Raw genomic sequence first — 19220 nt, 5'->3', positions numbered from 1 at the left:
TGCAAAACTTCAGGAAGAAGAAAGCAGGGCATTAACAAAAAAAAATAAGGGAGTGAAATTAAGAATTGCAACAACTCAATCAAATGCTGCAATTTAAAAAAAGAAAAAAAAAAACATTCCATTAAAAGACACCATGGCATTCATTTAAGGGGAAGTTTGAAGATTTAAAATTCAAATTTCTTCATTGCAATTAGGAAACATAGTTTTACCTTAAGATCTACTACCATGGACTGCACTAGTAGGAAAATGACAGAATTATCCTCCCAGTTGATATAGGTAGATGCTTTGCACAGTTTAACACAAGCAATAGCAGCACTTTCAGTCAGCTGTCTGCTCCCACTGTGGCCTGCAAGTGCTTTCCTGAGATTGTCCAGGAACAGTTTCTGCAGAATTCAAGTGGGTAACAGTTATCATCAGAGCTTTGGTAATCTGTGATCAGAGTTTTCAGAAACTTAAGTATTCAACCATATAATGTTGCATTTCCTGAATAGAAGTCACAAATACTGGGGCTGCAAAAAACCAACTTGATGCAGCATTTTTGAGAAGCATTATCTGTATTACACATTCATTTTGGATCATTGAGGGCAATCAGAATGCAATAAAATCAGATGCTGGTTCACTCACAATAAGAATGTTTGCAATCCCACCAAATCCTCCTTCGGCAGGTATTGCAATTACAGAACACACATTACACACACTGAACAAACTCAGACCGGTTCGATGCAGAGCAGCTAGAAGAAATGCTAGCTGTGTGGTGGAAACAAGGGCGTTGCAACACTGGGATTCAAATCTCTAAGGAAACATGCAAGTTCTGAAATAACATTATTTAGGACATACTAGCTGCATGAATTATTGACAATGAAAGAACGTATGCCAGTTGAGAACAAAAAGGGTGCAGAAATTCATATATGGAACTTTAATACACTCGAGGTATAAAAGACGTAATAAAATAAAATATAGAATAAGCAAAGACAAGCATCACCTAGAACTCAGAACTAAGATAATTTTCTTACCTTGTTCATCTTAGTTTCCTCTACCACATCCTTTGCTATATCTTGAATTATCTCTGGACACAGGACCAAGAGTATGATTTGTAGTGGCCACACTGCTGCTTTACGTTTTGTGCTCTCTGCAAAGCCATCCACCAAGTCAAACAACTTCTCTGCACAATCTGCATAAAATACAACCTCAAGTTCAATACTGCTTTTAATTATGAAAAGACAGGAGTAAGAGAGCAATGATATCTCTGCCTACACAGAAAAAAAGTCCTGCTTTGCACATCACAAACATGCTGCCCAAGATAAAAGTGGAGTGAACCATTTAAAGCCCTGGCTTATCTGAAAATATTAATTTTTATCCTTTTGGATTAAAGATAAACAGGGCTGATGTTTTCCAACAAGTTTTTTTTTGTGTGTATCAAGAACAAAAATACACATCTGAAGAGTTTGCATCTCTGGGGGTCTATTTCTTTGTGTTCTGAATCACAAAACAAATCCCTTTAAAAGTTGAGACAGGAAAGAGAGCAGAAACACATTCTTGCCTGCCCTGAAAAAGACTGACCGAAATTTGTTCTGACATGTAGGATGGACAAGAAGAAAAACAAAAAAAAGACACAAAATGAATGTGGGGATGCCTTGTGGGAAAACAAAACCAACTAAGAATATCCACAAACCCCTCATGATTTAATAGGAAAAAGTTAAAACCAACTTTTGAACAATGTGTCATTTGTTATGTCTCACCGGCCATATCAGTCTGTGGAGTCTGATACAGCTTTGTGAATTCATCAGGATAGTTTTCCACCCAGTTCCAAAATGCCTGCAAGTAACACAGAACATCTTTACGTTCCTGAGCTTAAAAAACATAGTTTTTGAAATTACATATTTAAATAAATATTTCAGTGTTAACTTTTAACAACTCGGCATTTCTTGCAGGACACAAAGGGAAACACCAATGCATATTTTACAATCAAATTCTGAATTGCACGTATTTTTAAGTTACAGAAAAACAGTAAATAAGCGATGAAACAGAAAATTAATAATACTTGCCTTTTCAAGACTGTTGATAACAGCTAACTGAGCTACTTTCTTAAGGGCTTTAAACTTGAATACGGTCTCTGTAAAGGTAAAACATCTCTGCATTAAAGAGAAGCTTAGTTCTAAAAAGCAGCAAAAAAAGTTTATAAAAAACGTGTGAGGTGCAAAGCCTCACTTTTGAAGCCTTTAGAAAGTAAGCACTTTCTGATACTTTAAAGGTATTCGCATACCTGTAAGCACTTTGTAAAAATGTACAGGATATTTGGATTAAAGAAGAAAAAGCTGAACGTATCAATACCATTGTGTCATCTCTAACAACACATATTCAGATATAAATATTTCAGACAGGTTCCCATCATACCTTGCAAGAGTCGTTTTAGCTTGGAACAATCCACACTGATGTACTGCAGAAGCTCAATGTCGTGAACATCAGCATTATCTTCTGAACAAACAGTCAGCTCCTGCAATCTAAAAATATGCAAAGTAAATTAACTTCTCCTTCAGATGATCAGACAGGTTTGTGCACACACCCACGATTCTATACATTTGCAGAGCAGCAGAATAATAAATGATCTCCACATCTAATATGATCCTCTCAGATAAACTTATCCAGGTTTAGAAATAAAAGGCAGACTTTGCAAAATTAGGAGTTACAATCAAGTCCTGTTTAATCCTCATACTGAGAATAGATCCAAAAACACCAGTGGTAAGTCTCACAAGACACCAGTATCAGCTGGTGACAGCCTGTTTACAGCCAAGATTTGCCTGAAGACTTCTGCTATCTCCCCTCTTGTAGCTCTAATCTTGAAATCTTTTCATCCAAATTATTCACTTGGGGTCATGACACCTTTAGACTACTGTTCCTTAGCAGCAAGTCTTGCCCCAGCTAACTTCTCTACAGTAAAACAATGACTGATGCCACTTGATAGCACAAAAGGGAGCTACAATCACACTCAGTAAGCTGAAGAAGGTCCTTGTTACTTGGTGCAAAAGAACAGGATGAAGTTTAATCATACCATTCTAAATCCAACGGCACCTTTTCAGTTTTGTACTGGATAATTTACTAAGCATCTCAACAGATACCAGGCCACTAATAACTAAATCATATGCTCTCACAAACTAAAGATTGCCATGTCTAGTTCCAAAACTACAGATGTGTTTTTGACAAGGAATGCAATTTCTAGTACTGCACACAAAAGCAGCTCTTCATTTCTTCAACACCAGGGAAACTTAACAGCCCACGCTGGGAATGGGAAGGTCCCCACTGCACTGCTTTTCATGCCAAAAATCCCCCAGCTGCTGTGCAAGGCCTAGAAATATTCCTAAACAGGAAGCACAGGTCAAAAGATCAGCAATGCTAACTGTCGGCAAGCTGACCCCTGTGGAGATCAGCAACAATTGGTCAAGTATTTAACTACTTCTGTGCAAGCCATCCTGAAGAGAAAAACAGGTCAGGGGACAAAGGCACTACAGTATGGTCAAACTGATGCTAGAAAGGATTTTAGAGCTTGAGAAGTCAGCCATGTTACATACACGTGAATAAGGATTCACAAATTAAACCCAAAGACTGTCAGAAAGTCTTAGCTGAAAAATATGTCCTATAAAAGGAGCAGATATTCAACTTTAGGCTACAAAATACATTTCTCTCAGTCATCACTGTTTCATTTTACAATAAAGTTTGACTCGGACTTACAAAAGCAGGTAAAAAAGAGCAATAAACACAACTCAAGGATTATGCTGACAGTAACCCAGAACAGATATGGAACAGGTACCTTTTCTAACCCTAAAGTCAAGTAAAACTTTGACAGGCAGAGGAAATTTCTCTAAATACCACTCAAGCAGTAAAAGTTTTTCAAAAATGAAGGACCGCAGCTCACGAATGATCTTCTAGGCACTCATTCTCAGGTGTTCTAATACAGTGGCTGAGTCAAGCTACTAAAAGACGTACCTGGTGGAAATGCGGCTGAACACAGCATTGAAGTTATTGCAGCTAAGAGAAAAAAGAACCCCAGAGGCAGAATTGCGCAGTTCAGCTGCATGCTGGTTCCCTTCACGGTAAGTGTGGATGAAGTGGCAGATTTCTGGCAGCAACTGTTTTACCAGCATAGTCTCGTCCAGTCGCATCGTGTCCTTCGGTTGCTAAAATTAAACATTTGGCACTTCATGACATTCAATTTTCTAGGTTCGAAGGCAAAGAATGGAGCATCTGCCACTAGTAGCACAGGACCTGAATCTGGATTTCAAATTCCACTTGCATGCTACCACTGACCACACGACAAGCTATGCAGATTCTTCCCGTTTGAACAACAATCTGCACCATTCAAACCACGTTACAGTTCTGAATTAGTCTCCAAAATATGTAGGACGTGAAGTTGACCAATGCCATCAAGCAAAACACCAAGTTCGTTTCTGAAGTAAAATATATTACCTGAGTAATGTTCTCTGCCAACATATGTCAAGCACTGTCCTGGCTTACAATAGTGGCACGAAGGGCACAGACTCACCCGTACCTCCCTTTGGTTAGTATTCTGACCCCTATACTTCAAACAGCAAATCTTTTTTTAAATGAACTGAAAAAGAGGTGCTTCTCTGTTCCTCTTCCCTGGAATGGCTCTATGAGAGTCAAAAAATGTCTCAACTTTCCTGTAAAAGAAAATTTCAATTTTTGCCAGTTTGTACAGTATGAGACATAAGGAAACTATTTGCTGAAGAATTTGAAGTGAAACTTTGCTCTAGTAAGAACAAGTTTTAACAGAAGGGTCAGCATTAAAGCTTTCTAAAATTCTACCAATGAATTTACCATAGGGAATTGGGAAGTTTCAGAGACTCCCACTTTGTTGACCTGAGCTCTGTTGCCATGAGAACTTGATGAAACATTGAGCAAGAACAGTGAGCAAGAAGTAAGTCTGAAGATATCACAGAACACAACGCTCTTTGTATAGAACTTTGGCTCAGTCTTACTGTACATATATGGGCTCAATTTGCTCTCGTTTGAATGGACAAAGGGAGAAGCATCCAGCATAATTTTAGGCTGTTGAAGCATCATCATGTATCAGGAAAAAAAACAACACTGATGTTTCAAGCAAAATGTGTAAAAGAAAATGTTAAAGAAATCAAATTTCAGAAATTAAACAGGTTTTGGGATGGGGTCTCCTTTGATTCTCCATATGAAAGATGGAAAATGAACCAAAGGAGGTATTTACTTTCGCTTTTGCAGCCATACTTTATTATGCAAAATGCATTTACCTGGGTCTTTTGTGAATCCTGATGAACTCACAAATACTGAGACTGTTTTACTACTGTAAGATACAGTGCTTGACAAACCTAGTCACCATGTAGTTATTACCTTATAAAAAGCTTTCAAAAACAGAGAAACAGCAAGAGGCTTGGATGATTTCATGATATTCAACCAGGAGCACAGCTTTAAAAAGGAATTTCATTGCCTTTCTTATTAAAGGAATAAACCACAGATTTGCAAATTTTGTTCACAGTGAAATCTGGCTCTGGAATTACAAAGTTTAGCACAGTAAGCTGTACAACCATCAACATCCCAAAGGTAACAGCAAACTGCCTTTCAGCACAGCTCTGACTGGAAGCCTCAGGACGGGACTCCCAGTGGAAGTTTGAACAGAGTTAACTAATGTAAACTAGGAAGCACCTGCAAAAGTAAGTTTTAGAGTAGCGATGGCAAAGTTTCTACTGTAAATGCAATTACACAAAGCTGAAATAAAATTACTTTACCAAATGAAACTCACAAGAGACTTTAAGTGGAATATGCCACATGCATTCAAAGTTTACAGCAATCTAGCTAAGCCAGATAACCAAGTCTAATTCTTTACCTGAGTGCCCCTTCTTACCCCAGCTCACATCTGCCTCACAGAATACAGATGTCTGAAATTTTCTAACAAATTATTACATGAAACTCGTTATTTATAACTCCAGACAATCAGCTGAGCACTGAAAAGGCCAAGTTCATCGGTTTGCCTGAATCTGTATAGATGGAAAAATACTTCTAATCATTATTACTAAAGTCATTATCGTTAATTCTAGGCAGGAAAACACAGCCCAGAAATACTTAATTTATCAATTATGTAAATAACATTCATATATGTAAAATTCTGCTCTTTTTAAAATAGCATTAATACTACTTTTCTCCAAATGAGCTAAGTTTTATGTTTTGTACCAGCAATAACTGACAGACAGGCATTTGACTTACTCTCTTAACTCATTTGATACCATGCTCATGCAAGTATACTTACCCCTGCTAGACATTTTTCCAGTGTATCCAAGATAATCAGTTGAGATAGATATAAGTTCTTTTCAGCAGTTTCTCCAAATATTCTCTGGAAGAAGAAAGGATATGGATCTGAGTGGCACAAATTTGATTTGTAACACATTAAAGTAATGCTGCAGAGTTGCACAGAAAATTATGGCTCCTTTACTGCTCTAAAGTTAAGTTCAGAAACATAGCTAGTCCAAAAAAAGAATTAAAACCCTGTTGCTGAAGAAATATCTCTGTACTGCATGCAGGGCCAAATCCAACAAGGAATAAGCAGTTACTGCAGAATAAGAGTGGAGGTGCACTGCAGCCCCTTGCCTTCATCAGACCGGTAAACTATTCAGAAATGAAGGTTACACCTTTTCAGAAACTATTTTGGTACCAATTACTGCTGACTCCTTTCCAATTATGTATTTCATTGCCAACATCTCACTTAACAGAAATGATGTTGCAACAAATCTATACCTACAAGCTTATTCAAGTGCTGCTAAATTTATCATAGACCACAGCAAGAAACATGAGACTCTCCAAAAGGATGCCACACTTCAGAAACAGGATGGAGGTAGAGATCCATCCAGCACTTAAGCTATCACCCAATTGTTTTGCTGGTACTGGCTGGTTCCAACAATACAAAGACAGCAAAACAACGCAGAAAAGATTTAGCCAGAACTGTATCAGTACTGCTGCCTGAGTCCACAGCCAACTTACAGCTGTCCAAAGGAGGTTCCTCTCAAACATCTCACACTGCTCAAGAGGTTGGCTCAAAACTAATTGCAACTTTTGGCAGAGCGCAAACCCTTTTTCTTAATACCTTTACAAATAATGCTGATTTGCACAGTAACTTACTCCACTGAACAGAGGAAAAAAAAAACAGTTCTGTTCCTCAGTGAAAAGCAAACATAGATTTTTTAATTAACATTTTTAGCTCTGCTGCATTCTTCATCTAAAAAGGCTGCAAGCACTGCTCCCCCAGCCACCTGCAGCACCTCGCCAGGCAACAGAAAGCATCGTCCTCATCTCCCAACAAGTGGTGCATCCCCCCAGCTTGCACAGCCAGTACCTCAACACTGCTCAGAGGCCCAGATTGCTCCCTTGGCTGCCTACAACTCTCCCAGCTACAGACCCCTTCCCACGAATAACAAAGGATTTCCCTTAACCACCCTCCTCCCTTAACTTCTCTGCTGCCATAGCCATCTCCCCATCTTGATTTGTAAAACTGTGCTGTTGGTGAATGTGATCATATAGAAAGAAAATACGTAGAAGTAAAAAGCGACCAACATTGACTGAGCTTCAGTGTCTCTTTGCAGACACTGTGCAATGTGAATAATTAAAAATCATATTGAGAATCATCCAGCAATCTAAAATGAGAGAACTCACCATGTTATTAACATTTTTTAAGATATTAGTGAGACCACTGATGACCAGAGAGAACTTGTACTTGGAAATGTTGATGAGACACTCCTTGTTGTGCTCTGTGCTGACTTTGGTGTGGGTATTCTGCTGGCTGGCCTTTATGGGAAGCTACAAAGAGAGATAAGTCGTGTGAGCTTTCCTGCACTGAAATTTTCATTACTAGAGATGAATTAAATAAGACACCAGGAACAACCTTGAAACACATTCTATAAGACAGCAACAAACAAATGGATTATTTCACTTTCTCTTGCTACTAGAGATGTCTTCACAGCAGTAATACCAGCAAGCTGAAACAAGAGGAGATGAAGGCAAAGGTGCACAGGGGTGCGAACTGCAAGGAGACCAGGGCAGTTCAGAGTAACCCCTGCCTGGAACTCAGGGCTGCCCAGGAGGAGCCTCCAATGTGAGCCTCAGCCACAGGCACGCCTCAAGGACCGGGAGCCCCACGTCAGCCCCTTCAACATCCCGCACTGACAACTCGACTGAAGTGCAGCTTTTCCAGAATTATAAGATTCAGAGTGACTGAAAAAAAAACCTGAGAACACCCCTCATGCCGTACCCAAATTTCTCCAGGGTCACAAAGCAGCCACTCCCCAAGCACGCAGCCACTGCCCTCTGCTTCTCCAAGTCAGTCAGTTTCAAAACATCACACAGCAATGTGAAAAGCAGTAAGTTGTAAAAATTCATTTTAATGAGGATTTTTATAAAGTAACCAAAAAGGGAACCAAAAAAGTAATCGGTATTGCTGTCCATTTCCATAGACCACGTGTGTCACTTATATTTCTGAGTGTGACTCAGGAACTCTCCATCCACAGCAACTTGAATCAAATGCCACTGCTAGATTTAATTCTGGCCAGAGCTCTCAGTACAGGCATGTTCTGAAAGACCAATAGCTCTAAATGAACGCCACAACCTTTTTTGCATGAACTGTAACAAAGAGTCCAAAACTTGAAATATTTTTCTTGACAAGTTCTGATCTCGTCATTAAACACAACCAATTTACACCCACATCTCCCATCTGTAGGGAAACAGACCTCTGTAGCACACTATCTAGCTTTTACGCCCGAGAGCAATTTCCTCTCCACACAAATTGCAGGTTAATCCGAGTCCAAAGCGCTGGCTTTCTGGGTACCACCGTCCCAATCCAAAGGCGACCACAGCGCCGCATCCCAGCAGCAGGCACAGCGAATGCCATCAGGGCCAGCAGACGAGCGCAGGCCGGTCCTGGAGGAACGCCTTCCTCAGCTCGGCGGCTCCGGGATCCCCGAGCGCTCGGCCAGCATCGCCGCCCTACGGCGCGGCCGCTCTCACAGCGCGGCGCGATTCAGCGCTCATTTCAGAGCTGGAAAAGGCACATCAAAGCATTTCTGACTCAGGCTTTGTTTTCATTGCTAGATGTTATTTTTACAATGTATTTTCGGAAGTCGTTAGCGGAAGATAGATACATTTAATTAAAAATTTCAGCGTTACTCGTACTTTTATCGGAATTCTGAAGTCTGTGCTGACAACGGCAGAAAGGCTCAATACCACGAGTGACAGAACGCTCAGAAGTGCCTCTCCAAGTTTCAGACCCAGCTCCTGTGCTGCCATGCAATGGAAACATTGCGTTACACGCTTCGGGAGCTTCCTGCCACAACAGCCACTGCAGCAAGGTCACCTAGAAGTAAAGCTGCTTTTTATACTGCCTTCTGAAAAAGGAAGCTACATTAAAAGGAAATATTAGCACTGAATTTTTTTTAGATTCCTCAGCTATTTCCTTTGTGCTTTCTGACAAGCCGGAGCACTCTGCACCCAGATGAAACGCAGTGCTGAGCGACCAACTAGAAACTGCTCAGCCTCTCCACCAAAATCCAATCTAAACCTTACAAAAAATGTTGAACCTTTACTTTAAGTTTTATTTTAGGAAAAATACAGACCAAAAATGGATTACCTGCACAGCCTTTGTTTGAATCAGAAAATAAAGCACGAGGCTGCTGTATAACAGGAGTTTCCAAGCATGAACACAGGCATCACGTTGAACTCGTCGCAGGTGGGCACAGGGATGGTCACTGTGCTCTCATCCAACTGCTCTCACCAGCAAAGTAGGAAGCAATGGTCAGCAGCCTCGTGAAGCACACTGGGACGCACAGCCCACGCAGAGGTGTGCTGTGATAAACCTCCCTCCCTCTTATCAGTTGGACTAAGCCAGGTTTAGGTGTCAAACCATCTAAAAAGGACAGGGAACAATGGCATTTTGGTCCACGATTGGCTTTCCTTCTTGAAGCTGGCAAAGAAAAAAAAATGCACAGACTGAATCTGGAATATTTCCAGCTATCATGTTCTAAATATTTTAAGATGAGCTGAAACAGAATCTTGCTGCCACAGCTGAGGAAAAGCCATTAAATACCGAGCCTGACAGTTGCAGTAAGAATACAAGCCCCTGTGCGTCCTGAATCCAGGACAGCAGCAATCTTGTGCTCCCAGTACTGCTGACACTAAAAAAGCCAATCAGGAGCAAATAACAAACATAACATCCTGAACAAAAACCTCCAGTGTCATTCTTAACAGCATAAAAATATACCTACATCTTCCATTTCAAACAGTTTATTGGAACTTTTTCATTAGGCTGTAATACACAGCTGTATCACAGACTGAAAATACACACAGCACCACTACTTCCTCAGCATCACCAGTTAAGGATCAACAGGCATCTCCCTCTGAAACTATAAACACGCACTGCACCACCTTCTGACAGCCTTAATTCAGTGAAAGTGCCTCACAACTCAGCCTTCTGAAGAACAGGGAACTTTGAAAATAGATTATAGACATTGCCCTTAAAAAAAAAAATAGTAACAAAATTACGTTTTCAAACAGTTACCTAAAGGTTGGTACCATCAACAAACGCCTATTTCCCTACTTCAACAAGGAATGATCATCAAACCATCCTGCTGCTTTTCATCAGCTGATGAATGGACTCAGTAACACCTGCTGCCCGTGGACCATTCCTGGGTCTGTTCTGCAGGTCACATCTGCACACAGAACAGCAGCTCTGTAGAAATACTTTACATACACTGGTTCGGAAAGTAAGACCAAAGCTGCTCCAGGTTTATGTTAGGGAGACATATGGAAATAGCACCTCTGTGCTCCAGCCCAGAAGCCTGCTTTGCTTCTCAGCTCCTCTGAAATTTTTTTTCAGACTAGTTGCACAAAAAAAGAATTCACCTTCTGCACAGCCTGGTCCTCCTTGCAGCAAAGCACTGTGCTGAGCCTGAGCACCAGAGCCATCGGAACTTACACAAAGTACTTTGGAATTCCTTAAAATACAAACTTATCACTACTAGTGGTTTCTTAACAAGCTCAGATGAAAAAGAATGAAGAACACAAAGCCAGTGCTTGCAGCGAGCACCTCTTTGGGTCTGCAATTCTGTACAGATGTCAAATGCCACAGAGAGAAGCAACAGGAGGAGGGAAGATCTGCTTTAACACGATGCCTTGTAATGAAAGTTAGGGGAACATTCCTAATGGCATTCAGTTTTTATACAAGCTTTCTTAACTGAAAGTAATCATATCTCAAACTACTCATGGGGAGACTAAACCAAAACCTAAACCATAAGGGGCTCCTTCTGTTACAGTATGTCATAATGGTTTAAGTCGCCACACGTTTATACCGGATTAATATTTTCATTCTATCTGACAGTCTTTAAAACAGCCTAGATTTAACTGGGTTAGGCACTGAGGTTTCTTTGCTAAGTGTAGAAGAGCCATTTCTGTGATTTCACCACTGCATCAGCCTTCCCATGACTTCAGTTGTAACACATTAAAAAACACTATAAAATTGCAGTACATAAAATTGAACACAAACACTTCCAAAGGAGAAAAGGGACCGTTTTATTTTGCAAATTCCTGGATACGTCTGAAATAAGAGAACTTCACTAAAACGCAGCCCAGCCTCTTGGTGCTACAGCACTCTAATTCCATCCAGACCACTGAAAGTTTTGAAAAATGTATTCATAACTACTATATATGAACACCTTAATTGATTCTGAATGCATTGTACAAGAAATGGGATCTAATCTCACACGTACAGTCAATTGCTTCTTTCTGCACCAGCTGAAACCTTCAAGCAGTCTTCAAGGGTGGCTCAACACAGAGTGCTGCAGCAGCTGAAGTGTCAGAATTGAGCGCAGATGGGCAAAACTGGCACTAGCTTGGAAAAATGCATTCAGTCAGTCAGCCCTCGGTTAATTCATAAAACTGTGCTTGCCATTCATTTCAGGCCCAGAGAATCACGCACACAAAAGCAGATTTTGGTTAAAGCATCGCTTATAACAATAAACAAGAGTAGACAAGAACAAACTGGTTCGCACTGATTTTGGTTGTTCTCAGTACGATTAGCATTCTCTCAGATTGTTGTTCATCTGCCTTAAAATGAATGAAAAGATTGTCTGTAAGTTTTGGTGAGAGATGGATACATTTTCTTTCTCTGTGAAAGAAGGAATAAACCTTGAAAACATTTGTCCTCTCCCCCGCAGAAAACAAAACAGAACAACTCTCAACTCAAAACAAACACAACTCCCCTTCCCCACTCAAATAGGACGACAACATCAGACGGCATCCTGGCTCCCTCAATGCTGAATCAAAAGGTCCTGCATGCAGCAGGGCAGACACAGAATGCAAAGGCTCAAAAATGCATCATCATCACTAAAACGACACGCGCTATATTCAGCACATTTTGATTAACTACAACCTTAATTTTCAAATGAGTGACCAAAGACATAACAAGTCGATAGCTTAACAAGCACGTGGTTAGCCAGTAATGACACAGAGGTAAGCAGCTACAAGAAGCATGAAGAACCACCACCGACTCAGAATTCACTTAGCAGCAGAAAGCTGCCCTTTGAGGATTCTTTTGAGAACAGACACTTGTCCACCCTGAAGATCACTGCCAGGTGAGGCAAGGCAGAGGAAACTACACGTTAAAAGGAAACCAAATTGACACCCCTGAGCTGAGATTAATGAATGTGAAAACTTCTGATTAAAAGTAGACATTAATATCTCATGCTTGTCTCACTGCTTCATTCCCCAGTTGACACAGCGCTAAAAAAAAAAAAAATTGCACTGGTTAAAGAGAAGCACTCAATAAACTGATTAAAATATTGCAAATAGAGCCCATCATCCATACCAACGACCACTACAGTCAAAACTGCATTCGATGTAGACTGTCCCTGCAACTCCAATATTATAGCATCTCAAAAACCAGAGCAGCTTCCTTCCTGTCAGGAGAGGATTCCTCCCACATACCTTTCTGCAATTATTCCATAAAATGTGCAGAAAAATACTTCTGTTTAAAAAGCTCAAGTTCTTAACTCTTAACAGATGTTGGCAAGCCCGGTTCCACAATATACATAACAAAGCAAACGACAAAGCCTTAGGTCTTTTAACACCAGTACACAAAAACATATTCTAGCAATACTGGGAAAATAATCAGTACCGTGCCTTTAAAGCCTATGGAGAAAATGATCTATGATTCAAGATAAGGCGGTGTGTGGGGGGATACATTGGCCAAGCAACTACTGTGCCTAAAACATACATGAAAAATCTGTATCATTTTAAAGTCAATAGGCAAAACTTTTTTTCCTTAAATAAATTTCATTCAGAGCAGTTTTGACATAAATGTAAAACAGAGCAGCTTACTTCCACACAGCTCAGCTGCCATCTCCCAGCAGGTTGTCCAAAGCCAAGAGTCACCATCAGCGACACATGGCTCAGGCAGGTGAACAAAACCCAGGGCTCAGAACCAGCCCCATGCTTTGGCCCAGTGCTGGGCTGAGCCCTCAGAGAAATGCCTTTGGCGCCACGAGGGACGCGCTCACAGCACAGCCAAATGAGACACAACAGAAACTGACCACTCAGACTCAACCCAGCTCCCACTTACGCGTCAGGAAAGCATCCTGGGAGTAAAAACGCCAAGCTTAAGCAGCAGGCTTAGCCTCGCTGGGAAGTCACGCCACCTAATCCCAGTAAGCGGTTTCTTCGTGTGGATCAGAGACACAAAGTCCAAGGCCCACAAATCTCTCCTTCTTCCATTCAGAAAACCCTTCTCCCAGCTGCCAGCACTGGCTTTCATAAACAGAAGCAAATATCCGTCACTGCCGCAGCTTGAGGAGCCGCTCCGTCCCGCAGAACAGCTAGCTCCCAGCACCGGGGGTGAAATTTCACACCAACGTTCACCGTTAAGCGACGGGGAAGAAGGCAGAATTGCCTGAGCAGCTCTCCAGCCACTCTCCTTACGCTCGTTTTTGAGGCTTTATTCCTTTCTGGCGAGCAAGAAGGCGGAAAGCTCAGAATCCCCGATGACATCCACAAAAGACGAGCTCGTTTCTGGGAGCGGTGAGAGCGGAGCCGAGGCAGAAGCGGGCACCTCGGCCCCGCCGGCTCTCCGCGGGCAGCGGCTGAGGCTGCCCCAGGCCGAGGACAGGCCCGGAGCACCGCTCAGCTCACGGCACGGCTCCACCCGGCCCCGCGGACCCGCACGAGGGGCGCCGGGCCGCGCTCCACCGCCGCCGGGAGAGCCGGGGCCGCGCAGAAGGGCCTCGGCGGCGGGCAGCGCTCCCCCCAGCCGCCCCCCGCCCCGGGCCCGAGGCCCTCCCCCGCCGTTCTTCCACTCCCGGCCCCCCGACCCCCGCGCCGCCGCCCCCCGGGCCGCCCCCTCTACCTGCTCGTCGAAGCGGTTCACCACGGCCTGCACCCACTCCACCGGCTTGTGGGCCGCCATGTCCCCCCGCCCGCCCGGCCGCGGCGGGGGGCGGATCCCCGCGGGGGGGGGGGGGGGGCGGCGGCGGCAGAGCAGCGGAGCGAGGGGAGCTCCGCGTATCCCTGACGCTCCTGGACCCTCAGCTCCCCGCAGCCATCAGCGCGCAGGGCCCGCCATGACACCACACCGGAAGCGGGAGCCCGGGCCGCCCCCGCCCGCCCGAGCGGCAGCGCCTCGGCCGCCGCGCCAGGGGGAGCGCCGAGACACGGCGGCGGCGGGCGGCGCCTGCGCGGCCCCGGAACCTCCGCGCCTGCGCCCAGAGCGCGCCTGCGCTGTGCATCGGGCCGGCAGAGAGCTGAGGGCGGGGCGGTGGCGGCCGCGCCCTCAGCGTGGGACGGACGGGCTGTGCGGCTCGGTGCTTCCGCTCGGCTGTTAGGTGCGGGCTGGAGCGCGTAGCTGGCAGCGTTCTGAAGAGCGAAGAAAGGTTCTTTAGCGAATCAGCTGATCTCGGAGTGACGGCTCCCGGCACGGCACCATCCCTCGCTGCACACGCTGTCATTGCGCACCGCTCGCTCCCGGCGGTTCGGCGGCGGCACTCAGTGCCGGTTCTGGCGGCACAAATAAGTGCACGAACTGGGGTGGGACCTCCCGAGTGAGAGTTAAAATGGGCCAACGTGTAAAGGAGAACCGAGTAGTGAACGGGCTGAAAAATGAAAACTGAAATCTAGGTGCTGAAGCAAAGAAGCGTCTTATTTTCCATTTGGCCAAAGCGGAAGAAAATCTCAAAACAGGTTTTCAAAACCAACAAACGGCACAAAGCGAGGCGGGGGGCGGAGAGGCTCCGAGCCGGGCTGCCTCACCCCCAGGCACGGGGCCGCCATCACCGACGGGTCCTGCATCACTCACTGCCGCGTGCCACAAAGCGCGAGATTGATTCCTTTGCATCAGACTGCATCACAGCCGTCAGCACCGGCATATCCCAAAAAGATTTTTAAAACTAAAGGTTGAATTATGTTCTAGAAAATACTTTTGCTGTATTTGTTATATATATTTATATCCAAATCAAACAGACGTGACGTGTGCATCCTTGCTGAGTATCCAAGTGTCCCATAGCAATGAGCAAGGAATGACATCCACCTGAGGCAACTCAGCCACAATCTTCATAGGGATCTCTGCACCCTGCCGAAATCAAAATAATAAGAACTAATTGGAGGGGAGGGGGGCAGAAAGGTTTCAGCTGACTGATACTCGTGAAAAACATATCTCGAAAAGACAAAAAAAATTAGGGGTGATAAGATTATCTGAGACGGAGGCACCTTGGGAACTCTCGACTTCAGTAGAAAAAGACTTCTCCTCAGAATCAACTAAAGCAAACAAACAGTGCTTCTTCCTGTTTCTCAGGGTGTTTTTCCCAAAGCAAATCTGTTCCCTAAAAGCAAACACAACTTGTTGCAGGCTTCCCAGATCTTAGGGGGGAGGGGTGTTTCAGAGGCTGGCTGGTGATGCTGGAAATCCTCAGTGCTTCCCTCAAACTCTTTGGAAATTTCCAGCCAGTATTTGGCCACAATCGCTCTTCCACAATGTTCAGCTTCCTTTTATTTTTTTTTCCTTTCCTTCCTAGATTCAGTGCAAAGTGCTCCAAATCACATTATCCTAAAAATCCCTATCCTAGAAGAAAGCACAGCAGCTCGACTGTTTATTTTGGTGTAGGACTTTGCTGGACACATAAAAAGCAGCATGATTTTGTCTTCCAGCAGGCAGACACGTGGCAAGTTATGACTGCTAGGTACAAATTGTTTGAAATCATTGCAAGGTCCTTAGCTCCAGATAGAGTCTGAGTTGTGTACCATTTCTCAGCAGCTTTTGGCATTCTGGTGCTTCTTGATTATTTTGGTAAGGGTTTTTTTTTTAAGACACTTTAGTTTAATACACTTTCTTAAGCTTGTATGTAAACTCAAATAAGAAATTAGAGCCTAACTCATCCACAAAAGTACCCCACTGTTTTGTCAGGCTTTAAAGTGAATGTCGATGGTTTTTCCTCACTAAAAATTTCCTTTTCTGTCTGTCAAAAGTGATGGTGGTGATAGGGTCACACATAGGAGGAGAGTCTCCACTTTATCCTCTGCTGCCTCTCGGCACAGGCTTTGGCCTCATAAAACCTAAAGCGCCAAGCAGCAAAGCAAGAGCTGTGGATCTATCCATGTGGGAATAGTTCCAGACAGTCACGATTCTAGTTAAGTCAAGAAATGCCCCTTGAATCACTTCCTTGGAGGCATTCCGGCACTTCTGCTTTTTGCCTAAGTGAGAGGATGGGGAATCAGGTGAGCAAACCAAGGCAGGCAGAGAAAACACCTGGCCAGATCTGCCTTCCCCTGTAAGTCACATCTGAGCTCAGTTCCTGATGGAGAGGGTGTCATTCTAGAGGAAATGGGCCAACTCTGGGGCCAATGGCAAAAATATTTTCCTACTCCTTTTAAGTGCAGTTTGTTAAACAAACTTCAGTTAAATGTGGAAGAAAGGCAGGAAGAAGAGGATCTGCCAAGATTTTGGTAAAAAGTGACGATGTCTCTAAGCTACAAACTCAGCAAACACGGGTTTTCATCTAAGAGCTGGCAGGCTCCCAAAGAAAGCTGCGCAGCCTGTCCGGCAGTGCTGCCAGTTCTCTCCCCATCGAGATGCTGCCTTTCACCTCCCAGGAGGACGTTGCTCCAACAGGTTTGTCCATTAGAGGGCATTACAGGCCACTAAAACCCCCCAAGTTCCAAGCGTAGGAAAACAGTCCGTATTCATTTTCATTTGATAAACGAATGGTGGCTCTGTATTCTTTCCATGACACCTTATTATCTCATCTGAAATGTACTGTAGAGATTTCGAAACGCAAAGAAACTCTCTCTGTTGGATTAAACCATGGATTTTTTTCTGTATTTTGTGCTTTCCAATTTCTCCCTGGCTGCAATAGGACGTGTTAAATCTGAGAGAAAGCAAATGAACTAATTATCTTAATGGTAATCACAGAAAAATGGATTATAATTTAGAGAAATCAGAGGTTGGACACAGAATATTCATACTACAATTTTTACGCCAGACAGTCCAGTCATCATGGGATAACTGAAACTGAAGCACAGTATTACACAGTAAACCTGTGCTGCTGGCCACCAGTAGCCACTGTAGCCCTCAACATGGACCTGACCTTACAGAGAGCTGGGCACTCATTAACCTACTTTGCAGATGTGGTCTTTTTTCACTCAGTCTTGCAGCACTGCAGCTCCACAAATTTCCTAAATATCATCACGTGAATTAAAAGCAACAGTGAAACACAGAAGTCACTTCTGCCTTACTTGCAGCACTAACAGAAATTGAGAAACAAGAAGAAAACATTCCTAAGCTGCAAAGGACAGGGAAAAACGCCAAGATCTTTTGAGAGTATGTGGTAGGACAGGAAAAGCAGGCTAAAAAAAATAACAAAAACAAAACAAAACAAAAAACCTGAAAGAGAGGGCAAGAGGAAAAAATACTTCTTCCCAGCTCAGCAAGAAGGGAAAGGAAAAGAAAAGGTGAGGTCTCAATTGCTTTTTTTCTGTTACATTTGTCAAGCACGTGAGCTCCTCTCAGCTTAGTTCTGTAAAGGAATTAACTGTGGGTATTTTGTGTATTAGACTGGCAGAATGGACCTGGCCAACTCATCTCTTCTTCCCATACACAGAAATAGTTATACTGCTACCAAAGCTCACTGCTATTCTGGAAAGCAAAAATATTGCACAGCCCTGTGCACCTGTACAGCAGTGCAGCTATTGCCTTTGCCAGAACATTCACTGACACACTGATTGAAGTTCTTACACCATTTATTGACTCAGTCATGCTGGTATGGCTCCAAATCCAGACCAACAGGGCACTGATGGGGTGCAGTGGAGCTGGGGCTCTGCCAGCCCAGCACTGGAGAGATTCCAGTTGCAGTTTAAGATCATAAGCTGCACAGACGTAAGATGGGCACCAGTGTCAGTGTCTCCTCAGCCTCCACATGACAGCTTTATCACCCTCACACCATGGTAGCAGCTCTGCACTGTACTGCATGCTCTTTGCTCCTAAAACCCAGATCCTCTATGTAAGGTGCTGCACAAATACAGATTAAAATGAAACCCCTTCTTTGCAGCCTTAACTGATGAAACATGTAAAAGTCAAAAGGGCAAACAGAGCCCAGGGAGCGGTCTGACTAACTTTGTTGTCACAGCAAGGCAGCAGCACAGCCCTGAGCAGTGCCCATGCCCACCCTGCGAGCGAACTCCAGCTCATCAGAACCTCAGAGAACAGCTTAAATATCTCTAGGAGAACATAAGCTTGCTGATTAGCAGTTTAAGTGAGGATAAACACTAATTAGTAGCTTCTAATTTGGATGATACAGCACAAAAAGAGAGTTTACCCACTTTTATTTACAACTATCATCAAGATCTACTCTCACATTATCTTATTACTTGACCGCACGAGCAAACTTTACTTTTCTGGAGTGAGTGCAGCCCCGTCCCACCTTTGTCACTGGTGTCCAAATGCCCTGGGTTAAAACTGCCTACCAGGACGCTATCAGCCTTCTAATTGCACTGTAAGCTGAGCCTGATGACAGAGGATGTTTACACCGCGTGACGTTTCTCAGTGCACGACAAAGCCTCATCACGCGATGCCACAGCATTACATCTTTAATGCTGCCATCTTCTGTTTGGTGAGAACGAGGCGCCCGGACCATCGGAGCACAGCATGCGTGACTGAAGAG

General features: G+C 43.6%; 1 protein-coding gene across 4 annotated transcripts in view; it reads right to left on the bottom strand.

Annotated features, from left to right (window-relative positions):
• NF1 (neurofibromin 1) overlaps window positions 1–14547 on the bottom strand; it is an 81156-nt gene extending 66609 nt beyond the window's left edge. For all 4 annotated transcript variants that reach the window (XM_048966725.1, XM_048966727.1, XM_048966726.1 and 1 more), the window contains exons 1-9: window positions 14420–14547; window positions 7690–7833; window positions 6293–6376; window positions 3982–4172; window positions 2395–2501; window positions 2046–2113; window positions 1740–1815; window positions 1014–1171; window positions 210–383 (exon numbers count right to left, since the gene is read on the bottom strand). In XM_048966725.1, the coding sequence (XP_048822682.1) occupies window positions 210–383; window positions 1014–1171; window positions 1740–1815; window positions 2046–2113; window positions 2395–2501; window positions 3982–4172; window positions 6293–6376; window positions 7690–7833; window positions 14420–14479 (1062 nt within the window). In that variant the 5' untranslated portion in view covers window positions 14480–14547. The remainder of the gene's footprint in view (window positions 1–209; window positions 384–1013; window positions 1172–1739; window positions 1816–2045; window positions 2114–2394; window positions 2502–3981; window positions 4173–6292; window positions 6377–7689; window positions 7834–14419) is intronic.
• Window positions 14548–19220: the final 4673 nt, after the last annotated feature.

This window comes from Lagopus muta, chromosome 20 (assembly GCF_023343835.1).
Source record: "Lagopus muta isolate bLagMut1 chromosome 20, bLagMut1 primary, whole genome shotgun sequence".
Taxonomy (NCBI): domain Eukaryota; kingdom Metazoa; phylum Chordata; class Aves; order Galliformes; family Phasianidae; genus Lagopus; species Lagopus muta.
This window is presented reverse-complemented; position numbering and strand designations above follow the sequence as displayed.